This window comes from Microcaecilia unicolor, chromosome 4 (assembly GCF_901765095.1).
Source record: "Microcaecilia unicolor chromosome 4, aMicUni1.1, whole genome shotgun sequence".
Lineage (NCBI taxonomy): Eukaryota > Metazoa > Chordata > Amphibia > Gymnophiona > Siphonopidae > Microcaecilia > Microcaecilia unicolor.
In genome coordinates, this window is record NC_044034.1 from 232,153,709 (window position 1) to 232,180,603 (window position 26,895).

Genomic DNA, 26,895 nt, shown 5'->3' on the forward strand with positions numbered 1-26,895 from the left:
CCCAATTTGGGAAGTGAAACCACATGAGCCAAATAGTCCTGCACACCAGATACCTTGCCTGCTAAACCATTACACATATTGCATAAAGGTTTAGCAATCAAGTCTTGAAGAATTTATAGTACTCAGGTCCAAAGCCATCAAGCCCCAGTGCCTTTGTAAGTTTAAGAGATTTGAAACTAGTGTTGAACTCTGCTTCCATAATTGGGGTGTTTAAAACCCACAGCTGATCTGCAGTAAACTGAGGAAGCTCCAACCCCTGAAAGAAGTGATGTAAGTCAGCCGAGCTAAAATCTCTTCTCTCATACAGAGTTGTATAGTATTGGACAAACTCATCCATTATTTGTGCCTCCTGGTCATATGTCCACCCGTTCCCATCCTTAACGGTAGTTATCAACTGTTTTTTTTTGAAGAGGCAAAACAAATTAGCAAAAGATTTGCCTGTTTTTCCCCCCACCGATGAAGCTTATAGCACTGATAACACAATGATTTATTTTATTGAGGAAAGCCTCATTTTCTACCTGATATCCTGATAGGTCTCTAAAGAGGCTAGCATCTAAACATGAGGCCGCCTAAATGCCTGAAGTTGAGTGGACAGTTTAAGCAGTTTCCTCTCACGTTCACATTTTTGATGTGAAACATACGAAATGATATGGCCCCTTAATGCCTTGGAAGCATTCTAAAAACCTACTGATCCCACATCAGCAGCAACATTGTCAGTACAATAATCAAGCCATTTGGCACGCAAAAAAATCCTGAACTCCATGTGCCAAGACAATTCAGACTGTTTTGAAGTAAGATTCAAAGATAGACCCACCAGCGCATGATCCAAGACCATAGAGGAATGGATCTCAATGCTGTGGACTCTAGAAAATAAGCTCTGATCTATTAAAATGTAATCTAATCTTGCAAAGACATAATGGGCACCGGAGTAAAAGGTATAATCCTGCAACATCTGAAAGCTTGAGGTTCTGGGCCAGAAAATAAATCATTTTGGTATCATGGTCAGGTAACCGCTTCTTGTGGGGCTTACAATCCAAAGTAGGATCTGCGGTGATATTAAAATCCCCTCCCAGGATCACCCTGTACTCCGGATACCCTGCCAATTTGGCCTCTAGAGTTGAGAAAAACCTATGAATATAATCATTTGGGACATGTTACAGAATAGCAATTTCATATCCCACAGCTCTCCCAGAACAATAATAAATCTGCCCTTTTTGTCCTGGATTTGTTTGTGTAAACAGAAGGGCAGCTGCCTATGCTTCAAAATAACGTCAGATGTCGAGTGAAGCTATGTGAGAACACATGACTTTTTCGAGTATGAAACTGTTGGTATTTCTGTGAATTACTAGCTGTTGTGCTTCTTTTGCAGAAGTTGCCTTGTCACCGAGACCCCGAAGCAGCCATAACGTGAAACGCTGGCCATTGTCGGCTTGGGGACGTCTTTACATAAAAAGAAGGGGGCAAGCTTCTCGACACAGCAAGAAGAGATTCCATAGCTGTGAATGAATACCACTTTTAAGATAAGTGTTGGTATTTTTCTCGGATTTGCAGCATATCGCTGTAGTTGTTTGATTGCAAGCAAATTCTTTTTGAAAACTCTTTTTGAAGATTTGTGTTACAGTTAAATTAGTTGAAGAAATCAGGGAAGGTTTTTTGGTGGCCAATGATGAAGAGATGATCTTTATGATCTATTTAGCTCTATAGGAGTCGTTTGACCCTGGAGCTCTTTGAGGCCTTTTTCCTTCCTAACCGAAAGTGAGTTGTTAAGGAACACAGCTGTATGCTTAGTATATGAAGATTAGTGTATAAAAGTTTTTTTGTGGAAAGATTTTTTGGATATTTAAATGCTTCAAAATAGCCACGTCCCTCTGTCTACCACCGAATGCAGAGAACTAGATCTCCCCCACCCAGGATCTTTTTAATTTAATGTGCTTCCCCCTACGAAGATGTGTCTCTTGCAGATACACAATACCAGCTTTCAATTTTTTTTTTAACAGGAAAGCACTTTATTGAACTTAACTGGCAATTTAATGGCATCGACAGTGAGAGTAACAACCTGCAAATCAGTCAGTAAGGCAGACAGTAGAAGAATTCTTAACAGAAATTTGACATATACAGCAGACGCTGGAACCCCCAGCTAGGTCCGATCCTGTAATATGGACACCAACATGCAACCTCCCCATAGACTGTGCAACAGATGTTCCCCTTCCACTCCAACAGAACGTGTTACAAAGAACCACACACCTATACTCATACACACCCATCCTCACAGCCCTTCCTCCCATCCCCATCTTCATGCTCACACTTCTCATAGCCATACCCATCAACATGCAGCCCCCTCTTTCACCCCTCATGGAACTCCCCTCATTGTTCCCCCTTAGAGAAATCCATCCACCCCAATGTAATTCTGAGGGGCCATGCCATAGACTATGGGGCCCCTCTTGGTATAGCCGCATGAAATTACCTGTTCTTCACGAGGTTTGTCATTTTGCCCTCTTGAGTTAGTGTCCTCGTAGCTTCTGCCTGCAGACAAAATAATAGGAAGCAGGTCCACACATATTGGCCCCCAGGGCACAGGTCAAAGTTTGAGATAACTGGAGAATGATACATCTCCCTCTTGCCTGCATTTTGCAAAAAGTCAGTGAGCCAAAAACTAAGGCTGGAGATCTGAGATGGTATGTTACTAGTCTCTGCCGCTGGGAATAATAAACAGTTTAATGGAGGTGGATGTCGATTTCTGACTGATTATGGGGAGATTTTGACAGAGCTCCATTCTACCACGTATGTTCAGGCAGGCTGCATCACGTGACACCCCCCTCCCCCGATAAATGTTGATGGGAAAATTTTTGCTAAGATATTGGCTGTGCGGTTGTCCAAATGCTTACATGCACCGATTGATATAGATCAATCGGGTTTTGTGGCGGCTACACATTCAGCGAATAACACCAGACTTTGTACGCAGCTCATACAATTATCAGGTTCCATGGACGAATCGGCTTTCTTGGTATCCCTGAATGCTGAGTATATGTTTCGCATTTTGGAATAGTTTGGAATTGGCCCTTATTTTTGCGGTATGGTGAGGGCTTTATATCATGACCCAAATGCATGCTAATTAGTCTAGACTTGAGCCATTGCTCTTAGCCATTCGACAAAGTAAGGCTATTGGAGGACTGAGAGTATAAGTTATCCGCGTATGTGGGTGATGTCTTGTTGTATTTAACTAAACCTGCTCACATGATGCCTGTTTTGTTGCAACTTATTACAATGTTTGGAGAGTTTTCTAATTACAGGATAAATTGGACAATGTCTGAACTGTTGCCGCTCAACATGCATTGCACTAAAGGCCTAAAGGACTCTTATCCTTTTAAATGGCAACAGGCTGGTCTCAAATATCTTGGAATTCAGCTTCAAACTACACTGGAAGATACGTTGGAAGCTAATTCTATTACTATGATAGCTAAAGTAAAATCTTTGTGATGCATGGACCCCCAAATGGTTAACTTGGTGGGGTCGCCTTGAGACTGTCAAAATGTCCATAGCCCCAGTAATCTTATATTATTTGAATATGATTCCTGCATTTTTCTCTCCATCACTCTACAAGACTCTGGATCAGCTTATTACTCACTTTATATTGTGTGGCAAACAGCCTAGGACTGAATTGTGGAAACTCCAATTTCCTAAGGCACAGGGGGGAGCCAATCTCCTCAATTTTTACAACTATCATTGGGCATATCTCTTGCGTCAAGAAACGCTTTGGATGCTGGATGTGCCAAGCTTGGAGAAACTGGCCTGGTATTTGATGGAACAGAAGTTGTTGGGGATGTTGCACTTACAGGATTGGATGGGTGCTAGTTTGCCCTTAAGCTCTCATCCTAATAAGATTTTGTTCTTTACCCACCAAGCTTTACAATTGGATTCCAAACTCCAGATACCGATTTGTGTTACTAAAAGCTGGCCACTCTGGAATAATGTCTCATTATGTATTGATAGTAAACGTCTTCTTTGGTGGTCCTGGATGGACAGGGGTATTTATACAGTGGAAGGTATCATGCAGCACGCTGCTTTTTTCTCCTATTCACAGCTGAACTGTAAGTTTGAACTACCTTTCCAGCAAAGTTATAAGTGGGCTCAGCTACAGCACAGCCAGTGGTGGGAGGCGGGGCTGGTGGTTGGGAGGCGGGGCTAGTGCTGGGCAGACTTCTACGGTCTGTGCCCTGAAAATGGCAGATACAAATCAAGGTAAGGTATACACAAAAAGTAGCACATATGAGTTTATCTTGTTGGGCAGACTGGATGGACCGTGCAGGTCTTTTTCTGCCGTCATCTACTATGTCTCAACGGTCTGTGAACCATCTGTCTCTGCTGTTTATATTCATAGTATTAGATATGAGGCTTCCCACTGGTATAAGCCCTTGATGTCTCTTCAGTTGAACACAGATCACAGTTTGTGTGACCTTTGGTCTTGAAAGATATTATGTGCCTATATCCCCTGTGCATTGGTCCTGGTTTTGGACTCGGCATATATGTTGTTGTGTTTCTGAATCCTTATGTCAATCTCTACACTATGTAGCTCAGCGAGTGCTATTGATGCCTTATAGACTGCATAAGGCAGACATAAAGGTTTTGAATCTTCGCTGATCCTGCGGCCAGACCACGGGAACCCATTGAACCTGACTTATCTACAGCCCTGAATAAACTGATTACCTGTCTAACATCAATTCAAGAATGGGCTAAGCACAACAAACTTTGCCTGAACCCAAGTAAAACTAAGCTTCTCTGGGTCCTGTAGGAGTATTTATGCCAATGTTGGACTGAAGGAGAACAGAAGTAAGAAGACCAGAAGACTTGCAGGAGGATAGAAGGCTCTGACAGAGAAAGCAAGAGACGGATTTCCTAAAACACCAGTGAACTGCAAACCTTGTCATAAACTAATAAGGTTTCTCAGCTACAATACACAGCCTTACCTAAAGACTGTGCCATCTGTATCCAGAATACAGACCTTGGACTTTATTTCTGGACTGACAGACTCACTAAGGCTTCAGCTTGAGTCTCAGAGGAGGAATCCACTTCTTTACCATTGGAAATCTGCCATAACAGACTGCAAGGTGAGATAACGGGATATACTACCTATGGTCTTGGGGATAATTAGTTCTTAGCTTTTGTCCGAGACAGATTGGTTTTATGTCAGGACTTATGGTCTGTGAATTTAGCTGCTGTGTATTTTGTACAAGACATGTGGTGTAAGTTCTCCTAATAATCATTAGCATATCAGTATTGTGATTGGTTATGTAATCACTCATTTAGTTAGTCTGTTTGGATAATCATATACCATTATATATATTTTGGTGACTAATCTAGTTTTCTAATCTTGCTTTGCATTTGCCTTACATAACTACTATTTTTATACCTAATAAATCATAATATATTCCATCTGTGGCATTGTTCCTTTTTCCAGCACAGCTAACAAGACATAGGGCCATAGAGGTATGCTTCCCCTAGACATGAGACCAGAATAATTTAGTAGTGTTCTGTCAGCTAAGTACCTCTGGATTATTAGGAGTTGTCCTCCTGAATACACCCCTACAGTCCCTAACACAAGTGGACATTTACCTGACATCAAACTCTGTTTTGGGAAGTATGAACTCCCCCTCAAATCACAAGTCAGGAACCCTGGAATACAGTTAGATTCACCACTTATTCTGACTCCTCAAATCCAAGCAACCTTCAAGAGTTACTTCTACTATTTGCCATAACTACGCCGCCTCTCTCCTTACGTCGAGAAGGAAAATCTTATCCCAGTTGTAAATGCCATAACAACATCAAGGATGGATTACTGTAATGCACTCTACAATGGTCTGACTACAAAGGGCCTGCACCAGCTCCAATTGATTCAGAATGCTGCAAGATTCATAAAAGGTTGCAAGTGACATGGCCAATTCACACCATTTTTGCAAAAACTTCAGTGGCTACCAGTACAATATAAGGCTAAATTTAAAACTCTATGTCTGATCTTCAAAGCCCTTAAAGGAAATGGCCCCAAGTACTTGAAGAACAGGATGACCCTCTACACACCTAGAAGGACACTAAGGTCCTCCCAAGGGTATGTCTAACCACACCCTCTCCAAAAGACATTACACAATGTGATACCTGCAAGCGAGCCTTCTCTGGAGAAGCCCCCACACTCTGGAATGCACTCCCTGAAAGGCTACACTTAACACAATATCTCTACTTCAGGAAGCAGGTGAAAGCTTGGCTTTTCAACCAGGCCTTTAATGGAAGAAGTAACTAACTTCTTAGTCTCACGCAACTAACTTCTTAGTTGCACACACACACCAGGAGTGGCATAGGCTGCACATACTGCAGCAAGACATGTTTATCCACTCCTACCCTAGCTAGAAAACATTTAATCATCTCTCTGACCTCATGTGCAACTTTCTTTAAATTAGTCAACTTATTTTCTAACTCCTCTTACCTATCTATATGTTCCCATCTTTGCTTACATCCTATGCTGTCTATTAAAATGTTCTATTATGTACTGTATTGACATTGTAAGTATTATACTAGGCCATACTTTGTTATTTGAATAATTCTACCGCTATAATTGTTTATTGCTTATGTTTGATTTATTCTTATGGTACACCACCTTCAGTAAATTCTTTCATAAAGATGGCAAATAAATCCTAATAAATAAATAAATTAGATAATCTTTTTTACCTTTTGGCTGCAAGTCTGGAAATTGCTGCAAATTATTTTTCAGATGTACATTCCTTTGACCTATACTGGAGTTTTGTTTCAATTTTTTGCTGATAAATTTGAGCTTATTGATGATCAGATTATGCTCACTTCTATTTTGAATGCAACTGCGATTCAAACAATTCTACAAACCTGGAAAACTCCTGATCAGCTTAATGAATATGTGGTACAATATAGTGTGTCGTATCAGTAAATATGAAGCAAATTTCACTGAAAAACATAATAGGGTGCAACATTTTTTGTAAGTTTGGGAGCCTATGTGGCAGATATGATTGCTATTCCTATTCTATATTCTTGTGTGCTGTTTATTATATATTATGATGAATTTGCAGTTTTTTTGTTTTGTATTGGTTGATACCATGCTACATATGATCTTCTTGATTACAATATTAGTGTGTTTATTGATTATTGGATATAGGTGAGTGAGGTTGGGTGGGAGGGGGGATGTTGCTATTCTAGATCCTTTTACTGGATTTTCTGTTGTGATTCGCCTTTTGCCTATGTTTGTATTACTGACAGCCTGTTCACTTTTTGGCTTGTTTTATTTTAAAATTCTAAATAAAGTGAACTTAAAAAAAAAAACATTTAAAAGTATTTAAAAAAACAAACAAAACAAAAGGGGAATATATGTAAAAAGTCCACATCTCAACGACTGGAATAAAAAAGTGAACTTTTAAAGATTTACTAAGAGGATCCGGGAGAATCTTGAGGATCCCTCAGTATCCTTCATTTACCTTTTGCCACTCTGGAGCACTGACAAAAATATTAACCTTCCCCCCACTTCACAGACCCCTCAAAAACTCCCCAAATCTCTCTTTCCCTATCCCCTGCTAACAGAGAGAATGCAAAACCTAGAAGGTTTAATAAAACAATATAAACCCCACAATGAAGCTACAAAGAAGTAAATTTAATACGAACCGGAGAAAAGTTTTCATCACTCAACGTGTAATTAAACTCTGGAATTCGTTGCCAGAGAACGTGGTAAATGTGGTTAGTTTAGCAGGGTTTAAAAAGGGTCTGGATAGCTTCCTAAAGGAAAAGTCCATAGACCATTATTAAATTGACTTGGGGAAAATCCACTGCTTATTTCTGGGATAAGCAGCATATAATGTATTGAGTTTTCTGGGATCTTGCCAGGTATTTGTGAACTGGATTGGCCACTGCTGGAAACAGGATGCTGGGCTTGATGGACCTTTGGTCTGTCCCAGTGTGGCAATACTTATGTACATTGTGATCCCTGTAATAAAATGACTTGCTGGTTATGTATGAAAAGAAGAATTTAAATTTCTTTTATTGTTTTTTATGCAGCTACACATTTCGCCAACTAAAGTGGTTCACTACCTGTTTAACATCCACTTTATAATATGTAAAATTAACAGGCCTCATCATAAAACACGCTAGTACCTAAACCCCACCCTCCCCCTTTTACAAAGCCAAGCTTGTTGCTGCAGGTGCAGTAATGCTAACACAGCCCATTCAAAGTGAATGGGCTGTGTCAGCATTGCTGTGTGGCTTTGTAAGGGGGGGAATGGTATTTTACAGCTTTTAGACTATATACTTTATAAATTGCTGCCTTCTTGCCCTGCTTAGCCATTTTGATTTTATTGATCAGCTGAAAACACATTGTGATGCCAATTTGGGTACCTCTAATATCAATGTTTTACATTTAGAAATATTTGCAACAGTACAGAAAATAGACTATTCAGAAGGATTTAATTTCTAGAAAATGGGGCTCATGACATCAAGGTATTTAATCTAAACAATATATAATGTATATAAGCGAAACCATGCATACTTACAGTGGGGGAAAGATCCTCTACAGACAGCCTTGTTTAGAACTTTCACAAGAAAGGTGTGACAATTTTTAAAATCAGATTCCATTTTTTCTATGGATTCTATCCTGTCAAAAGAGAAGTTGCTTTATATCCATAGCTTTCAAGAAATCTGCATCTAATTAGAATACCCATCCATACCAACTACTAGCACTACAATCCCTTCCTCTTCCTTCCTTTGTGCATGCCCCATGCTTTCTTGAGTTCAGATACTGTCATCATCTCCAACACCTCCCATTCCATGCATCCACCATGCTTTCCGTAAAGAAATTATTTTTCAGTGGCGTAGCCAGACCTTAGATTTTGGGTGGGCCCAGAGCTAATATGGGTGGGCACTGTGTATATAGCGGTGTTTCTTGTGATACTACAAAATAATGCACTAGATAATGGATTTCTAAGTAGTCTGCCCAACAGCTGCCCTGCATCAACACAACCACATACATATTTAATAGAAGAATTGATATTTTAAAATATGATTACATTATCCCATATCTTAAAATTGACCATACATAAGTCTACTACAAAGGCAAACTTCTCAACACACATGGCAGGGTCACGTAATATAATTAAACTACCAGTTAAGCCCGTTAAAACGGGCGAGAGTTTTGTTTTTAACAATGTAGTGCAACAGCCGAAGAAGAAAAATGAGAGTTGGATGTCCAGCATTTCTTCTCTCTCCCTTCCCATCCATCCATGTCCATCTCCTTCCTCTGTGTTCCCTCCCCTTCATCCATGTCCAGAATTTCTTCTGTCTCCCCTCCATCCATGTGCATCTCCTTCCTGTCTTCCCTTCCCTCCCCTCCATCCATCCATATTCAACAATTCTCCTCTTTCCCTGCCCTCCCCTCCCTCCATCCATGTGCAGCAACCCTCTTCTCTCCCCTGACCTCCCCTCCCCTCATCCATGTCCAGCAACCCTCTTCTCTCCCCTAACCTCCCCTCCCCTCAATCCATCCATATCCAGCAACCCTCTTCTCTCCCCTGGCCTCCCTACCCTCCATCCACCCATGTCCACCAACCCTCCTCTCTCCCCTACCTTCCCCCCATGTCCTGCAACCGTCCTCTCTCCCCTTCCCTCCCCTCCATCCACCCATGTCCAGCAACCCTCCTCTCCCCCCTCCCCTGCCCCCGTGTCCATCAACTCTCCTCTGCTTTCGTTACCTCCTGTGAATCCTCTCATCAGCTTGCCTCCAGCGCAGCGTTCCTTTCCCTCTGTTCTGTCCTCTGACGTCATCACGTCTTGACGCGGGGGCAGGACAGAGAAGGAAGTCTCTACTGCTCATTTGCCCCCTCCCCTGCCCCTGTGTCCATCAACTCTCCTCTGCTTTCGTTACCTCCTGTGAGTCCTCTCGTCAGCTCGCCTCCAGCGCAGTATTCCTTTCCCTCTCTGTTCCGTCCTCTGACGTCATCACGCCGGGGCGGGACAGAGAGGGAAGTCTCTATTGCGCATTTTCGGGTGAGTTGGTCACCTCTCATTTATATAGTTAGATAGGAAAAATGTATTCAAATTCTGGTAGCACTTCAATAATAGCAATACAAAATCCCTTCACTGCCAGATACTTTGTGAAGTAACACTAAAGCCTGCAAAGAAGCTCCTTAATACCAATTCTGAACATGAATACCAACAACAATACTTTTATAAAGGCAGAGGTGTATATATATAGCAGCAATACACATTCCATTGGAAAATTCAGACAAGTCAGACTCATACCACACAAACCACATGCCAGCAGAATCTCTCACCTTGGTCATATGCAGAACACATACCAACCCCTCATCAATAACAGAATAGAGGACCAAAATTTAAAAATTGTCCTGTAGCCCGGCATCAGCTCTTCTCTACCCCTCAAACCATCCCCATAGCCTGCTATCAGCCCTACCCTTCCCTTCTTTTTTCCCCCATCCATCCTCATAGCCCAGCATCAGCCCTATCCTTCTCTACCCCACCATCTATCCCTGCAGCTAGGCATCAGCTCTACCCTAACTCCCCCACTTCTCCCTGTAGCCTAGCATCAGTCCTGTTCTACCCTCTACCTATCCCCCCATAATCTGGCATCTACCCTGCTCTCCCCAATCTCTCCCTCCCTCCACCCTGAAGCAAACCAGCATTAAATATAAAACATTTTATTTTGTAATGTCTTGGACGCTGCAGAGACCACCCCTACCCAAAAACCAACATAAAACATACAACCTTTTTAAAAATTATTATTTTAATCTTGGCACTGAGCCCACCCCTGCCCAGAAACCCACCAACATACTCCCCCCCCCCCCCCCCGGGAGTAAAGACAAAGGGGGGCTGGACAGCCGAGGGAAAAGGAGGAGGCCACATCCTGGGAGACCAGGCATCTAATGGGATAAGGACAGTGGGCCCAGCTAGGGACACAAATCAAGGTCACAGCCAACAGGGCAAGGGCCATTACTGCCAAGCTATTCAGGGTGGCTAACGCCTGGGCTCTCACTCTTACCTCATGAGACGGGATAAACCGGAGCGGCGGTGCACTCACACCACTTTCCCCTCGCCATGTTTCTCTCTCTCTCTCTCCCCTTTCATACACCTGTCATGCAGCACAATATCCCTCCCATTGCACCTCACAGGGTCCGCACTAACAACCAAGGCAAAGGCGAAGGACCACAGCTCTCTGCCTACTTCTACTGTTTCCTGTGCCAGTCCTGCCTCTTCTGAGGTAAACTTCCAGGCCGGCACAGGAAGTAGTAGCGGCAGGCAGAGAGCCGCAGTCCTGCGCCTCTGCCTTGGTTGTTTATTAGTACGGACTATTCATTGACTCCTAATAAGAGACAGTATTAAGCTCAAACTTAAATGTGTAATCTGAATAACAAATATCTTTTTACCTTTTATGTTCTTAAGTGGACCTATCCAAAGAAATGTTGTTTTATCTGGTTTGAGTTTTAAACAATATCATATAGCCCACCATTCTATTATCTCCACACAGTTTTAAATTTCCCTCATCATCTCTTCATAACTCTGAAAATGGCATCAAATAGTAGTATCATCTGAATAGATAAAGGTATGTAGTTTCAAGCCATCAAAGGCCCAGGGCCGCCGAGAGGGAGGGACTGGCGCCGCAGTCCCCAGTATCCACCCACCCACCCCCGTCATTAGCCCCCCTCTGTCCGCCACCGGGCCACGCCCCCTGCATTCAAATCACAGCGCCTCACCTCCGTGTGAAAGCGCAGCAGCGGCAGATGGTCTTCCTTCAGGCCTTCCCTCCCTGTGTCCCGCCCTCATGGAAGTTACATCAGACGAGGGCGGGACACAGGAAGAGAAGGGCCCGAAGGAAGGCGATCTGCCGCTGCTGCACTTTCACATGGAGGTGAGGTGCTGTGATTTGAATACAGGGGGGCCCGGCGGGTGGAGACTGGGGACTGCGGTACGGTGGCCTCGGGGGGGGGCGGCGCCCGGCCCAGTCTCTCGGCGGCCCTGCAAACGTCTTGCCCAATGACTGTAGCAACAAAATAAAAAAAATTGATGAAAGGGATAATCCCTTTCCTTTGAGTTTATCTCCTTTCTCCTTCATCCTATGACCCCTTGTTCTGACGGATTCAGGGTGAGGAAAAACTTAAGGGTCCAGCACTAGGCATGAAACTTAAGATTTAGGACTTTAAGGTGCTCATTTTCAAAGCATAAGTATGTCTCAAAATGGCCAAAAATCCATTCATCTGTCAAAAACGTCCAAATAACTATTTTCAAAAGGCAGAATCTGGACGTCTTACCCTTTTCATCCGAAGAGCAAAGGGGGCATGCTGTGGGCGAGTTTAGGGAGGGCCTATCCAACAGGGATGGATTATTATTGTACTTAGCTCTTTTAAATGCTTGAGTCAATGTTTTTTTTTTTGAGTAACCCCTTTTTTTTAATCTGTTGACCAAATGTTTTGCTTGTTTCTTATACATACTTGTCAGAACAGATTCTCCATATTCTTAACATCTGAGAGAAAGGTAAACTAAATGAACTATCATTATGAAGGAAGGTGTTCCTTTCTGTTTCTTTTTTATTTATTTATTTATGCATTTACATTTATATCAAAACAATGTTAACACACTTGTCAAGAAAATAACTATATTGTTCAGCAAAATTATAGCAAGTTACAAACATCAAATAACTAAAGAATTACACAGCAAGTTAATCAAAGTCCTCATTAATAGGATTCAAAATTTACCATAGTGGATAATAAAGGAAAGAAAAATATTTCTCAAGAAAGCTAAACTAGGCCGGATTTCCATTTAAGAAATTCAAAGTACCCTTTCTTCACATAGAGCTCATACTAATTACTCCCCTGACCTTTTGCAGCCAAGAAGGAGGAGAGCTGAGAAGGATCATAGAAGACATACTTATTAGATTGATATTTAATCAGGCATTTACAGGGGTACTTTAAGAAGAAAGAACCACCTAACTGAATTACACCTGGATGCATAAGTAAAAATCTTTGTCTCCGTTTTTGAGTTTCTTTAGTCACATCAGGGAAGAGATGCACCTTCAATCCAAGAAAGCTTTTATGCTTATTCTGGAAGAAAAACCTCATCAACTAGTTTTTATCTGGTGATAAGGCTACAGTGGCAATTAACGTAGAAGATTTTATTAAATTAGTATCTGAGGATTCCAATATCCTTGAAATATCTGATGCCAAGTTTTCCTGAGATATTTGGTATTTTTGAGGTAAATGATATGTTTGTGTAAAAGGTGGAACCATTTCTTCAGAAACCCCCAATATCTCAGTTATATACCTGTTAAGCATTTCTCTCGGTAGCACCCCTATTTTTTTTAGAAAAGTTCAAAAAGCGGATATTATTATTTCTAGTTACATTTTCTAGGAACTCAGTTCGTCTCCTTAAGATAGTTAAATGTTTAATCATAGTCTCTTGCTGTAATTGTACTACTTTCAGTTCTTTCTCCATATCTGTTTGTCGTTTTGCAATTGTCTCAACCCTGGTTTCAGTACCTTGAGCCTTTAGGTTCAAAGAAACTTCCTGAGATATTTGTTTTATTTGCGTGCTTAGGGATTGACCCAAGTCCACAATCAATGTCCATAAAGTATCCATAGTAATTTCAGTAGGTTTTCGAAGTAAAGGAAATTGTACCTCTGTTACACCAGAAGAGAGTTGCACTCTAGGTTCTCTAGGTTGCACTCTAGGTTTCCCCTGAACTTGGCTGCAAGTTGCTGTTAATGTCCCTCCAGAAGCACCTTGCTCTTCTAAGGCCACTTTCTCCGCTTGTTGTCTATCCTCCTCGGTCTGTTGAACTGCTGCACTCTGTGGTGGCGTCCAACTGGAAACCGGCTTCGACGTGTTCATTCCGGAGAGCTGCAGGGGAGGCGCTCTCTCATCAGGACTGAGCAACAGCTCCAGCCCAGAGGTCTCCGTGGCGTTTCCACCTTCACCCGGAAGACCTAGCGGGCGCGGTCCCGGTGTAATCGGCAACTCAGATCTATGATAGTAAGTAGTTATTGTGGATTGCGCTGGGGGAATTTGCCGTGAAGGGGGAGCAGAGGAGGAAACATGGCCCCTTCTTTTAGGCATTGTCTCCGAGAGCTTACGGAATGTCCGACCTAGGCAGCGGCCCTTTCTGTTTCTTTTATAAAGGTCTTAGTGATGAAACCAGTGTTGTTTAATTCAATGCGCACATTCAAAAAAATGGATGCTTGTGGAGGAGTGCTGTTTGGTGAACTGTATGTTTTCATCGCAGCTGTTTAACCATCGATTAAATTGAACAAGACTTGTACTTTTCCATAACATGAAGATGTCTTCCATGTACCGCCACCAGCAAACTATCATATCTTTAAACAGGAATAGACCATGGACGTGATCACAGAGATCAAGTCGTCAGTGGTGATTAATCTTTCCAATACGCAATTAACAAACCATAAAGAAACAGTCCTGAGGCATGAACCTCAAAGAAAAATTAAGTCTGGCAGATATTACAAGGACATCAGAAATCAAAGAACAGAACAATAAAGGACATTATAGATGTGGCACAAGAGGTTAGCCCAAAAAAAAAAAAAAAAAAAAGAAAGAAAAGGAAACATTGAATCAAGCATATAACAGGGAACTTCTTTTAGAAGTTCCGAGTGCCAAGAATTCATCAAACGACATCTGAACAATGGTATTGAAATATACAGATGCTGGTTCCAAAGTAGCAGATATTAAACGTAACAGATGCGAGATTGTTCAAACGCATCCCATGTTCCAGCAAAAAAGCTTGAGAATAGCATTTGCAAGAGGCATGAACCTCAAAGAAAAATTAAGTCCGGTAGACATTACAAGGACATCAGAAATTAAAGAATGGAACAATAATGGACATTATAGATGTGGCACATGCCACATTTGTAAAGTGTCCTTACAAACAGATAATTTTGAAGACATTTTGAATGGCAAATGGTATCCCTTGAAACACTTTACCAATTGTTTAACAAAATATGTTGTATATGTGGTAAAATGCCCATGCAACAAACTGTATGTTGGAATGACGACCAAGTCTTTGAGGATACAAATGTTAGAGCACAGAGACAGAATGTAAATGAGATGCTTGTGCGACACTGTATTCAGTATAAACATTGTTTTGATACATTGAAATGTTGTTGCAATGATAAAATCTGTGCAACAAAACGGGGAAGTGATCAAAAGTTGAAGCTGCAAAGATGTGAAGCCAGGTGGATTTTTCAAATGAAAACTCTAGAACCGAATGGTTTAAACAACATGATAGATTAGAATGCTTTTTACTGAGTTAACTTTAAATGGTTCTCTGCAAAGGAAGTGATGTCACAGAATGTTTAAATAGCTCTATATTGGCGGATGACGTGTAAGCACCATCTTTAAAAGACAAGATCTTGAAAAGAAAAAGGACTTTTATGCGAACCAGGGTTGGTTAGTGAGTAAATCAGATAACGTTTCAAAAGTTAACAGAATGTTTCTTTTACAGAAAGATTGATGTCCTAAACAAACTTCTACCAAAACAGCACGAGTTCCTGAAGAAGCCGTACTGCGTGAAACGGTGGCCCCATAGAACTTAAGCTAAGTGCTGTGCTATTAGATGCTGTTAAGTGTTTTGTTCATGATCATTTTGAACATTTTTCTCAAATTATTTTGATTGAGGTACACTTAAAAAAAAAATTTTTGTTTGCACTTTTTCAAAAAAAGGGAGTTTTGTGGAGATCGATGAAAGAAACCTAAAACCAGCACGACATTCATAAGATTGGTTACACCCATGGTTTATTCCATGGTCTCCTTTTCTCCTTAAAAATCACGTTTTAACTTTAAAACATATGAGATTGATAGGTGTTCACACTGAGTTTGGTATAGTCTTACTTTGATATAACAAAGTTTTTGATACTGCATTGGCATTGATTTATAAACACTGTCGCCAGCTAAGTTAGACCTGGATATTTAATGCCAGGACCAGTCTGGGCACTGACATGGAATATCCGGGTCTGACCAGACTGCTGCTGGCTGCTCACACTTATGGGGCTCCTGGCCTATATTCAGCTGGGGCCTGCATAAGATACATATTCAGGTCCCAGCTGAATATTGGCCAGAACTTGCATTAAGTGGCTCAGTTCTCTCTTCCCTTGCTCCCCGCTGATTCTTTTTTTTTTTTTAAATCATTTATTTATAATTTTTCATTTTACAAGGGTCACTTGCAAACAGTTATACAGAGATTACTGCACATTAATACAATATAAGAAGAAAACAATCCCAACTAGATATATGGATTATATACAATCTTTCTCTTTCTTAGACCACAAAGTGAAGAAAAATAGGGAGAGTGAAATAAGACAAGGAGATCAATTAAACAGTAAACAGAAAAAAGAAAACATGGTATTATCCTGATTATCCCCAGATATTACTCATCTAATTCATTATTCCACATTGATCATCTGGTTGGCTTCTTCAAGTCCCAATACGGTGTATAGTCAATTCATTTCATTAAGAACATACTTATTGTCCAAATTTTAGTTAGAAATAATACATCTGATTACATTCTCTCTCTTTTAAAAACCAGAAGTTATTTAACAATACATATACTTAAATCTCTAATTCAAATCCCACTGATTAAAGCAATCCCAGTTTTCACAGGCTTCACTCCTTTCGAAGTAATAATTAAGGAAATATTTCTGAGGAAAACTTAGGAGTCATACCTGGAACTCTGGGAAAAACAGTAATCTCGACATTAATCATCCACAATAACATCCACCTTATTATTCAAAGTTTCTGATCCGTTATCATTTTCAGGATCATAACCACTTCTTGCATGTGTAGAACTACATTTGTTATATCAATTTTTCACTCTCAAAGGGTTCAGTCAAATTGTCCATGTAACTCTCCAATAAGATTATATCTGAAACAAAGTTATTTACTACCGCCGTTAGGTCCCGAAGCACCTTCCAGATGGTATTCAATGTAACCTCCACGGAAGCCAAAAACTCCAATGTGATTTCTCTTGAGGTGTTTAGGAGTGGTTCCGCCGATTCGGGTTCTGCTGTAAACGTCCTCTGTTTCAGCATATGCCTCTAACTCACTCCTCCACTCCTTTAGACATGGTGGTTGAATAATTTGGGAGCGATGGAGTTGTTTTTCCAGGTCCAAGAGCGTCGACGCTCCTTCGCTGGCGCTAATCAAAGGACTCGCCAACCCTTTCATCTGTGGGCAGTTCGATGCGCAGCGGTCCCGCACTTGCTGCTCAGGGGACAAAACACTGGCCATCAGTGGCTGACCGCCGGTTGTTCCCTTCCTCTCAGTTAAGGAAAGTGCAATTGCAGAGAGGAAATTTACATAAAGAAGACAAAACTTCAGAGGGCAGCTGGGCCGTTGGGCATATGAACTTCAGGTCACCATCTTACCGCTCTCCCAGTTTGGGACACTCTTTGTCTGGTTTCTCCTCAGAGGCCTGTCTGATATGGGTAAGCCTTCAGCATAGCCCTCTGTGTCATTGAAACACAGAAGCCCCTCCACCACTACATGGTGGTGTCCCTTTGGAGGGGGCTGACAGGACAGTTAACAGTAAATGCAAACTGTTAAATGAATGGGTCCAAATACAAAAAAAAGAACATAGGCAATGGAAAACATAAATCCAAATAGACCAAAATGTTGCATTCCCTGGTTGCCTCTTATCCATGGGAGCACTCAAGCACCAACTAGCCCACTTCAAGGTTGAATTTTCATATTTCCCCCTCCCCAACCAAGCACACAATACACTCCCCACATATACCACAATCACAACAAACCCCAGTCCCCCTATTCACCCCCCACCCAAGGCAAGGCTCCAGCCTGTACAACAGGGAAAATTGTTCGTTGCTCTACACAGTGAGTGAATTAAAAAAGCCCAACAAGTCCATGAACTATGAGATCCCAGAATCAAAATTTGCTTAAGTACCATCTTTCGTCACGTGACACTTGACATGTACAGGGAGAAGATTTTTATGATTAAAGCACGTAAATTATGGAATAGTTTGCTGCTTGCATTTGTGTGATGCACAATTGATTCTCCCATTCAGGAAGCAGTTAAAGGCATTTTTATTCCTGCAAGCTTTTGCTGCTATATAATGTATTGTATGCAATGTACAACTGATTTTCCTTTTTAGAAAGTAGTTAAAGGCATTTTTAATTGCAGCAAGTTCAGGCTATTTGTGAAATGTTTGTATATTTAGTTATAGGATAAAATGGGATGTTTGACCATGGAACACCAAAAACTGGATAGATTGATCTTAAAAACACTTCTTTATTGGTGAAAAAAGACTCGACACAAACGTTGTGTTTCGGCCATAGACAATTGGAATGCCAGAGTGAACATGATGGTTTTATTTGCATTTTATGTGTTTTTATGTGAAAATTATTATGGATGTGGAGGAAGTGACATCACAGACCTAAATGGCAGCTTGAAAATGGAGCTCCCATGTAACTGCCAAGAATTAGCTTAATTAACAGTTTTCCTCAACGCTATATCACACGGGGTACATTCCCGATTGGAGGGCACGGAGTGCTGCATGGGTTATGACGGCCTTGCAAGCGAAAAACTTTGGATTTACAAGCATATGCATTTCAGCGGAAAACGATGTCTCCGGCTATGCACCCCAAGGAACATGGTGCCCGAGCTGTTGAGAGCCAACAGATCTCGCTGGAGACCTCGCTTACCAGTGAGATCGGAGAGGTGCCTTTACCACAGCATGATACATGGGCCACATTATGCACTTGTCTTCAAGAAATCAGATCAGATTTAAAGGCAATGCGCCAAGACTTGGCAACGTTGGGAGCAGACCCTGTGGAGAAATAGTGCAACTGGGTAATCGCATGGTATTGAACAAAAAACGATGCCCTGGCTCCGGAAATCCGTGCAATAGGGCACCAAAGTGTGCCTGCTGGCTGCCACCTGTCCAGAATAGTCATTAAACAAAAGCCTTCATACTCCAACCTGACGTTTTTGTGATATAAAGCCATCAAACACTCCTTCGCCACAAAATTAAGCATCTGGGCTAGTATAGGCCCAGGCTGCTAAGCATCAAGGCGTAGAGGCCCAATGCGATAAACTCATTGAAATTAGAAGCCCCAGGCAGCTATATCTAAACTGAGCTTCTACGGGAACCATGTTTTCACAAGGATCCACAAATCCTTCACCAACACTGCTTCAGGCACTCTCACGATGTGCAAATTATTCCGCAGGCCTCTATTCTCTTGGTTCTCAAGGTGTTTGAGCAGTTATTTGCAAAGTTCTTCTAGGCCCCGCACCTTCCCTTCCAGCTCCACAGTGCCATCCTTGTGCTGCGACATGCATTGCTCCACATGCATGAGCTGGGTTACCTGGTTTTCCAGGCCCTCCTTTATCTCATCCACAGTAATCTGTAATTTTGTCAACGTATTGTCCAGGATGGCCTAGAGATTTCAGGTGAGCTTTCTAATAGCCTCTTCCTGGAGGGTGAAAACTGGTGACGTTGGTGAGGTCCCGGATGCCATTTTGGAAAGCTCAGGCTGCTCCACTGGTCGCAATGTGCGAAGCGGCATGGTGCAGCCACAATCCTCTACTTGCAGCATACCTAACTCTACCTTGGCCAATAGGTATCGAGGTCGGCTGCCCACCGAAAAAAAAATCAAAGAAAAGTTGTCAATTGCCCCACATTTTAGGCGTTATTATGGGAATCGGGAGCAGAGCTAGAGGCAACAGCCACAGCTCAGAATACTATCATGTAACCCCTCTCCCCTGCTAATTCTGTGCTCCCTCCTGAACGTGCCTCCCCTGAGATAGGCTCCCTCCCACCAGAGATCATCTAGAGCTCACAACAGCCCCAGTGGTTATAAAGAAAGGCCTGTACCAGGCAGACTTCTATGGTTTGATTCTCAAAAATGGCAACGATGGAACAGGATCAAGTATATGGATTTATACCACATTCATATGGTATGGTATGAGTGCAGGTGTAATATATTTTAGTGGTGGAGGGGAGACATCATATAATGGAACTCAGTGAGTACAATGTTGCTAGTTAGTAATACTATTATGATTGAGCCAGTGAATCCAAATTGATAATGAATGTGACTGTTAGGCAGACTAGACCCGGTCTGCGGCTCCTCACTACCTCTCTACCCTCATCTCCCCCTATGTTCCCACCCGTAACCTCCGCTCACAGGACAAATCCTTCCTCTCCGTACCCTTCTCCACCACTGCCAACTCCAGGCTCCGCTCATTCTGCCTTGCCTCACCCTATGCCTGGAACAATCTTCCTCAACCCCTACGCCAAGCCCCCTCCCTACCCATCTCCAAATCTGTGCTTAAAACTCACCTCTTCAATGCTGCTTTCGGCACCTAACCTTTCGAGAAATATAGTAAGCCCTATCAGATCGACTCTACACTTGTCTTTTAGATTGTACACTTGTCTCTAGATTTACACCTGTCTTTTAGATTGTACACTTGTCTTTAGATTGTACACCTGTCTTTTAGATTGTAAGCTCCTTGAGCAGGGACTGTCCTTCCATGTTAAATTGTACAGCGCTGCGTAACCCTAGTAGCGCTTTAGAAATGTTAAGTAGTAGTAGTAAGTCAAGCAGCCGCTTGAGCAGGAGCGAGTGAGTATTGCTCCTGCATAGAAGACCCTGGGGGGGGGGGGGGGGGGATCTCAAAATGCACTGTTTTGGGGGTGGGATCTGAGGGTGTACTCAGTCTCTGGGGGGGGGGGTTGGAGTCAGAAGGGGATTCGGGAAGAAGGGCTGTCAGAATCACTAGAGGAGGGGGAATTGGGAGAGGGAGCACACCAAATAACATGGGCTGCTATTTGGAAGCTATGCAGGTGCCGGCTGATATTCACTGCTAGCATCTGCATAGCTAAGTTACCAAAGTTAGGACTGCTTTTTATGCGGCCCTATCGCCTTGACTGTCAACTGGTCAGTTTCTTTCGTTATATTTTAGAACATATTAACAATTTGGAACATAATGAGCATACATTTGGTAAGCTGGTCAATTATAGATGTTTTGCAGTTACAAGTGGGATGCCACTTAATATTCATGGTGTCTCTTTTTGGCCAATAAGGAGAATTATGGTGTCAGATAATTAAAACTAAAAATAATGAAAAATCAAAAGCGATCTTTTTCAAGAAGGTATCAGAAGTATCGAACCCTCCCCTAAAAACAAGACCTGTGACCAAACTATGTTTCACTTAATGCAGAATTAACTATTCTCATCTTATGCTACAGAAAAAGAGGGGGCCCAGGGCCTGTGTTAGAGGTGGGCATACAGGGTAATTATCCTGGGCCCCCATCTCACTGGGGGCCCCAAATCTGCCTGAAGTTGAAAGAGGGACAATTTGCATGCAAGCTTTGGGGCCCCTCACTCTTTTTCTGTAGCATAAGATGAGACTAGTTAATGCTGCATTAAGTGAAACATAGTTTGGTCACAGGTCTTGATTTTTTTTTTTTGTTATATTTTATCTTTTTTATACATAGTAAACAAGTATTAACTTGTAAAGAAAAATCCACTATTACAATTAAATCTAAAGATATTATTCATAACACAAATTAAGTATTATAGCTTCATTTAAAGTCCACAACAGGAGTCCAAGATTCCTAAATACGAGAAAACAGGTAAACTTTATAAATCAAATTTTGAGATACAGACGAGTTTCTATTTGACTTTACTTAACTAGGATCTCTCTTAGATGTTAAAAAAGATGACAATTGGTCAGGATCAAAATAAACATATTTCACGGCTTGATAGGAGATTAAACATTTACAAGGATATTTAAGGTAAAAAGTTGCGCCAAGTTGAAGTGTCTCCTGTCTCATCTGTAAAAACTTTTGTCGTCGCCTTTGCGTTTCCCTCGCTAGATCTGGAAAAACACGAGTTTGCAAACCACAAAAGGTTTTTTCTTTATTCTGAAAAAACTTCTTTAAAATCCAGATCTTGTCCAAAGGTAACGCTACTGTGGCCAACATAGTAGTTGGTGTTATCTGTTCTGAATCCGACATTTGAAGAAGGGCAGAAACATCCAGTGGTTGCGCATTCTGAATATTATTCCTTTGTAAAGGATCCAAACCCTTCACAGGTATATAAAAAACCTGTGAAAAGGGTGGCATATCTTTATCTTCTATCTCTAGAATTTCTCTGAGGTAATTTTTTAGCATCTCTCGAGGGGAGATAAGTGGTTGTCGCGGAAAATTTATAAAACGCAGATTATTAGATTTTGAAGTATTTTCCAGCATTTCTGATTTTCTCCTTAAATTAACCAAGTCTTTAAGCATTGTTGTTTGCTGTGATTTCAACTCTAAAACATCCTTTTCCTGTTTAGCCAAATCTGCTTTAACTATTTTCACCTCATTCTCAATTTCTGTTACCTTCCAATCTAATATCACAACTTCATTTCTTATTTTCCTCATCTGGGGGCACAAAAACTTCCCCATTTCTGCAATCAACTGCCATAGATTGTCCAACGTCACTTCATCTGGTTTCTGAAAAAGTTTAGCAAATGCAATACGCTCACTCTCTTCCTGTGAAACATGAGATAACAGGGAAGAAGCTGACAAATCTCCCACGTTCTCCGTTAAGGCTAACACTGCCTCCCGTCCAGTTCCACCTTGTAACACTTCGGTATTCAGGGCTAAGGACGCCGTCACTGGAGAACTACTTCTCACAGGCTGGGGAGGAGGGGCCCTTGCGTCGGGGCTCAAAGAAACTTCCAGTTCAAGGTTCAGCTCCTGGTCTCCTATCCTGGGCTGTTCCAGCGAACCGCTCACCGACGCTGCTGTCGAAACCTGAGCTCGTTGCAGATAAGATTCAATCAAGCCAAAAGCTCTGCCCCTTCTCTTCGGCATTACAAGGTAATTAGAGAATAACAGTAAAATCTGGAGGAGCTCTAAAACACGTCTGCCTCAGTCAGCGGCCATCTTGGAACTCCCACAGGTCTTGTTTTTAGGAGAGGGTTCGATACTAGAAAATGAGTCTGAGACCTTCACTGGATGGTGGCCCACAAAGTGTCATCTGCCCACTGTTCCCATACGCATGTTTATCTGGGCTCCATTGGCTCCACAGTTGTGAAAGTGTGTAAGCAGCAATTAACAACAATTTAGGTGAGCAAGGCTAGTCACTAACAGAGAACCACTAACTAGTAGCAGAGAACACGTTACAGTTGGAGGTTCAGCCGACAGAGGGGATGGGATGTCGGGAAGCTTTGCCAGGATCGAACAGGAGTTTTCCCAGAGGAATGGGCGCTTTAAACCCTGCCCAAAGCCCAGTTCTGGGCTGCTCCACCCTCCGGCAAACCGCCCTCTAATTGCTCAGTGAGACATTTGCCCAAAGCCTTCCAAACCCTGGGTGGAACGCTGGCCCAATTCCGTACATGGCAGCTGCCATATTAAGCGCTGCCATGCTGGGAGTTCTCCAGCGGGCTTATTCTTACCCTGATTGTCAATGACAAATCATAAGATATCTGCAGACACTTGATCAAAGAAAAATATCAATTTGCATAGTTTGGCTACCTTCTAAACCAGGCCTCATTTTAAGTTCACTATTAATGGAATCAGCTGATCATTAGGGTATGAATATATGGCTGAATATTTGCCACAAATTTGTCAGTGTTGCAAATTTGTATGCTGTCTTTTCAGCTTGTGACAAGTAATATATATATATATTTAATCTTGGTCCAGTAGCCTTCTTTATATTGTTGCCACTTAGGATTCTTCCTTCATTTTTAATTATTCTCTCTTATCCTAGCCATCTTACATCCTTCGTCTGCTTGAGCAGCATGGACCAAGGTTTTCTCTTGAACTTAATACAAACGCATTCTTGAAACAGCCAGTGGTGCTTTTCAAGTTCAAGTTTATTTGATACCCTGCCTTCCAGGCAAACCATCAAGGCAGTTTACAATATAATCAATAATTTTGACAAAGGAAAAACAAGAACTGAAAGAGCAGGATAAAAAGTTACATTTAATAAAAGAAGAAGAGAGAGACAACAAACCCAGCAATTGTTCACCCCCATTTGGCTGAAAATGGTGTTATCCTGCCTCAAACGTTTTGTGAACGAAATGAGTCTTCAGAGATATTGTAAACTGTTGATGGGAGGGAGTGTCACAGTGCAGGTCTGCTAATATTGAACACTGAATTCCCTGAAAGTGTCAAGAAAGATTTGATGGACCATGAGGAGATTTTGCTGCAAAGAACGGAGTGTCCATGAACTGGAATATGGGATCAGATAACGACAAAGAAAAAGTGGATGGCCTGAATGATAAATTTTGTGAACAAGTGCTCTACTTTCAGTAGTGGGAGTTAATTTGACTGAATTTAAAATGATAGCCTCTTCTTTAGGGGCTGTAAATATTACCATATTCCACAACATCTCGAGTCCATGCCAGCCCTAAGATAGCGGTTTTAAACCTGACACAGGGGACTCCCAGTGAATTTAGGATTAAGGACATCTATGATGGATATGTATGTGAAAGATTTACATGCAGTGGAGGCAATGCATGCACATTTAACTTATGCAAAATTCACTGCAGATATCCCGAAAACCTGGAAGAAAAGGTTTGGGAACTATAGCCCCAGGAGCAGCAGCTCAGTTTTGGAATATTGCAAGGTCACGGGACTAGTACCTACATAACATAACTATCTATTTTTTAATCTGCTATTGACCTTGTGGTTCTATGCGGAGAACAATAAAGATTCTGGACATGACTAGGAACTAAAACACATACTACATACAGTCCAAGAAAATACTATATTACACAGTTACTTACTTCCAAGCGCCTAAGCCAGCTTCCCAACGATCTGCAAACATTAGAACTACATTCATCACTTTCATTATTGCTTCTTTCACTGAGCTAACCTAAAATAACATAAACATTAATGATCAGAAGTAATTTCTGTGTTAAAACATATTACTTAATTTCACTCAAAGCTCATAGCTATTCCACAATTTAATCTGTCATTCCCACAACATGTAAACAAAAGTTGTATATAAAATAGTGCTAGAAATCATTATCAAATGCATGCACAATATGCCAAAAAAACATCAGCCTGATTCCTTAGATATCGGCATATCCTATCCATCTTGGGAGTGTAATTAAGCTTAAACAGGTCCAGGAGCTCTTTGAGAATGTATATTCCATGATGTTTAAGTCCTTTACTACTGTGGACTGGTTTAACCAATGGGACAACTCACTTAAGGAGGATGCTTCATATGAGCAGTATTTTTGATTTCTTATAATTTGTGTTTTATATTTATACACTTGACCACATTTCTTCAAAGTTTCTGAGAGCCCAAGTACTGCTATTATGACATTACTTAAGAAAACCAACAAACCATCTGCATACAGCAAGAATGTGTGATTTCTGCACTCAAAATGGAAACCTATTAACAACAGATTGGACCTAATGTCCTGCACAGTATCTCTAGAGTGAAGTTGAAAATCAGAAGTAAGGTATCTGTTTTGGAGACTCAAAATTGGGATGCTCTCTGTTGAAGAGCCATTTTGACAAATTTTTATTTTTTCACAATTATCAACTATTTTACATTATCACACATTGCTAGAAAAGAAATCTGAAGATTACAGGAAACACATTATATATCTACCAGCCGATACAAAGTGATTTAAGCAAGCAGGAGAGACTCCTGCCCGCTTAAATTGCCTGATGCTGTCTAATACCTGATATTCAGCAGCATTAAAGTGGGCACTGCTGCTAAATATAGCCTCTGTCTGTTGGAAAAAAAAAAGGCAGGTCAGGGAGGTACAGGGGGTGGCATTAGGGAGGAGCCTGGGGTTATGCAGGTGCCAACAATATGCAGTGCTGGGTATCCGGCATGCAGACAATTCCCACCGGGAAAATTCCCTCCTAGGGCTTTTCTCCAAGGTGGACAATTCCCTCCTAGGACTGTTTCCCAATGGCTATTTCTTACTGGCATGTAGTTTTTGTTGTTTTTTCTTGTTGGTGTTCTGTTGGTGTTTTTTTCCTTATGGATCGTATTTTTTATGAGACGTGTTGTTGCTTGGCGTGGATGTGTTGGTAATATTTTGTGTTAGTTTTTAAACATACATTATATTTTCAACAATTGGCAGGCAGCCATAATGGAGGGTACCTCACTCTTCAGGTTTGTTTTTGAAATTTTCATAGTTTTTTATCTTTCCAGAGATCGTGCAGATTTAAATTGGGAGTTACACTGAGCTATATGATTCGGGTTCTCTAAAGCAGCTAGTAGTGAAACGTGGCCCATGTTGGGACCCAGGATCTACTTTAAGATAAGTAGTAGTTTTCGTTTGATTTCAAAACTCTTTGAGATGGTGAGAATTATGAGACAATTGATATAAATGACACTTATTTTGCCCAAAATTGAATATTTCCAGACACAGTGTGCAGTGAAGTGAATGAAGAAGAGCTTTCCCTTAGGGATATTATGTACCCATGCTGGTCTCTTCCAAATTCTGAGCACACACTTAACATTTGAAGGAACTAGGTTTGGTGCGGACAGTGGTGTGCTTGTAAACGTTTAACAACAGGCTCTCTCCACGGTCCACCTCTGCGCCCCCCCACCCCCAAACTGCAGAGCTGGCTATAGCCGAGGAGAGAGCCTGGGGAGGGGGCAATGCATTACTCTCTCCAGGAAAAAAAAAATTAAATGATCCCAGGTTCCAATCTAATTCATGTTTAATGTGGGATAAAATGCCATAAATAAGTAAATAAATATAAACTTTTAACGTTGAGCACCTGATTCTCAAAGTGGACATATTCCAAACACTAAAATGAAAATAAAATGATTTTTTCTACCTTTGTTGTCTGGTGACTTTGTTTTTCTGATCATGCTGGCCCAGTATCTGATTGTGCTGCTATCT

General features: G+C 41.5%; 1 protein-coding gene across 1 annotated transcript in view; it reads right to left on the reverse strand.

Moving 5' to 3' along the window:
* TUBGCP5 (tubulin gamma complex associated protein 5) overlaps positions 1–26,895 on the reverse strand; it is a 268,782-nt gene that overhangs the window by 14,890 nt on the left and 226,997 nt on the right. Inside the window, 2 exon segments of the mRNA XM_030201310.1 lie at positions 8,553–8,653; positions 24,805–24,893. Of these exon segments, the coding sequence (XP_030057170.1) occupies positions 8,553–8,653; positions 24,805–24,893 (190 nt within the window).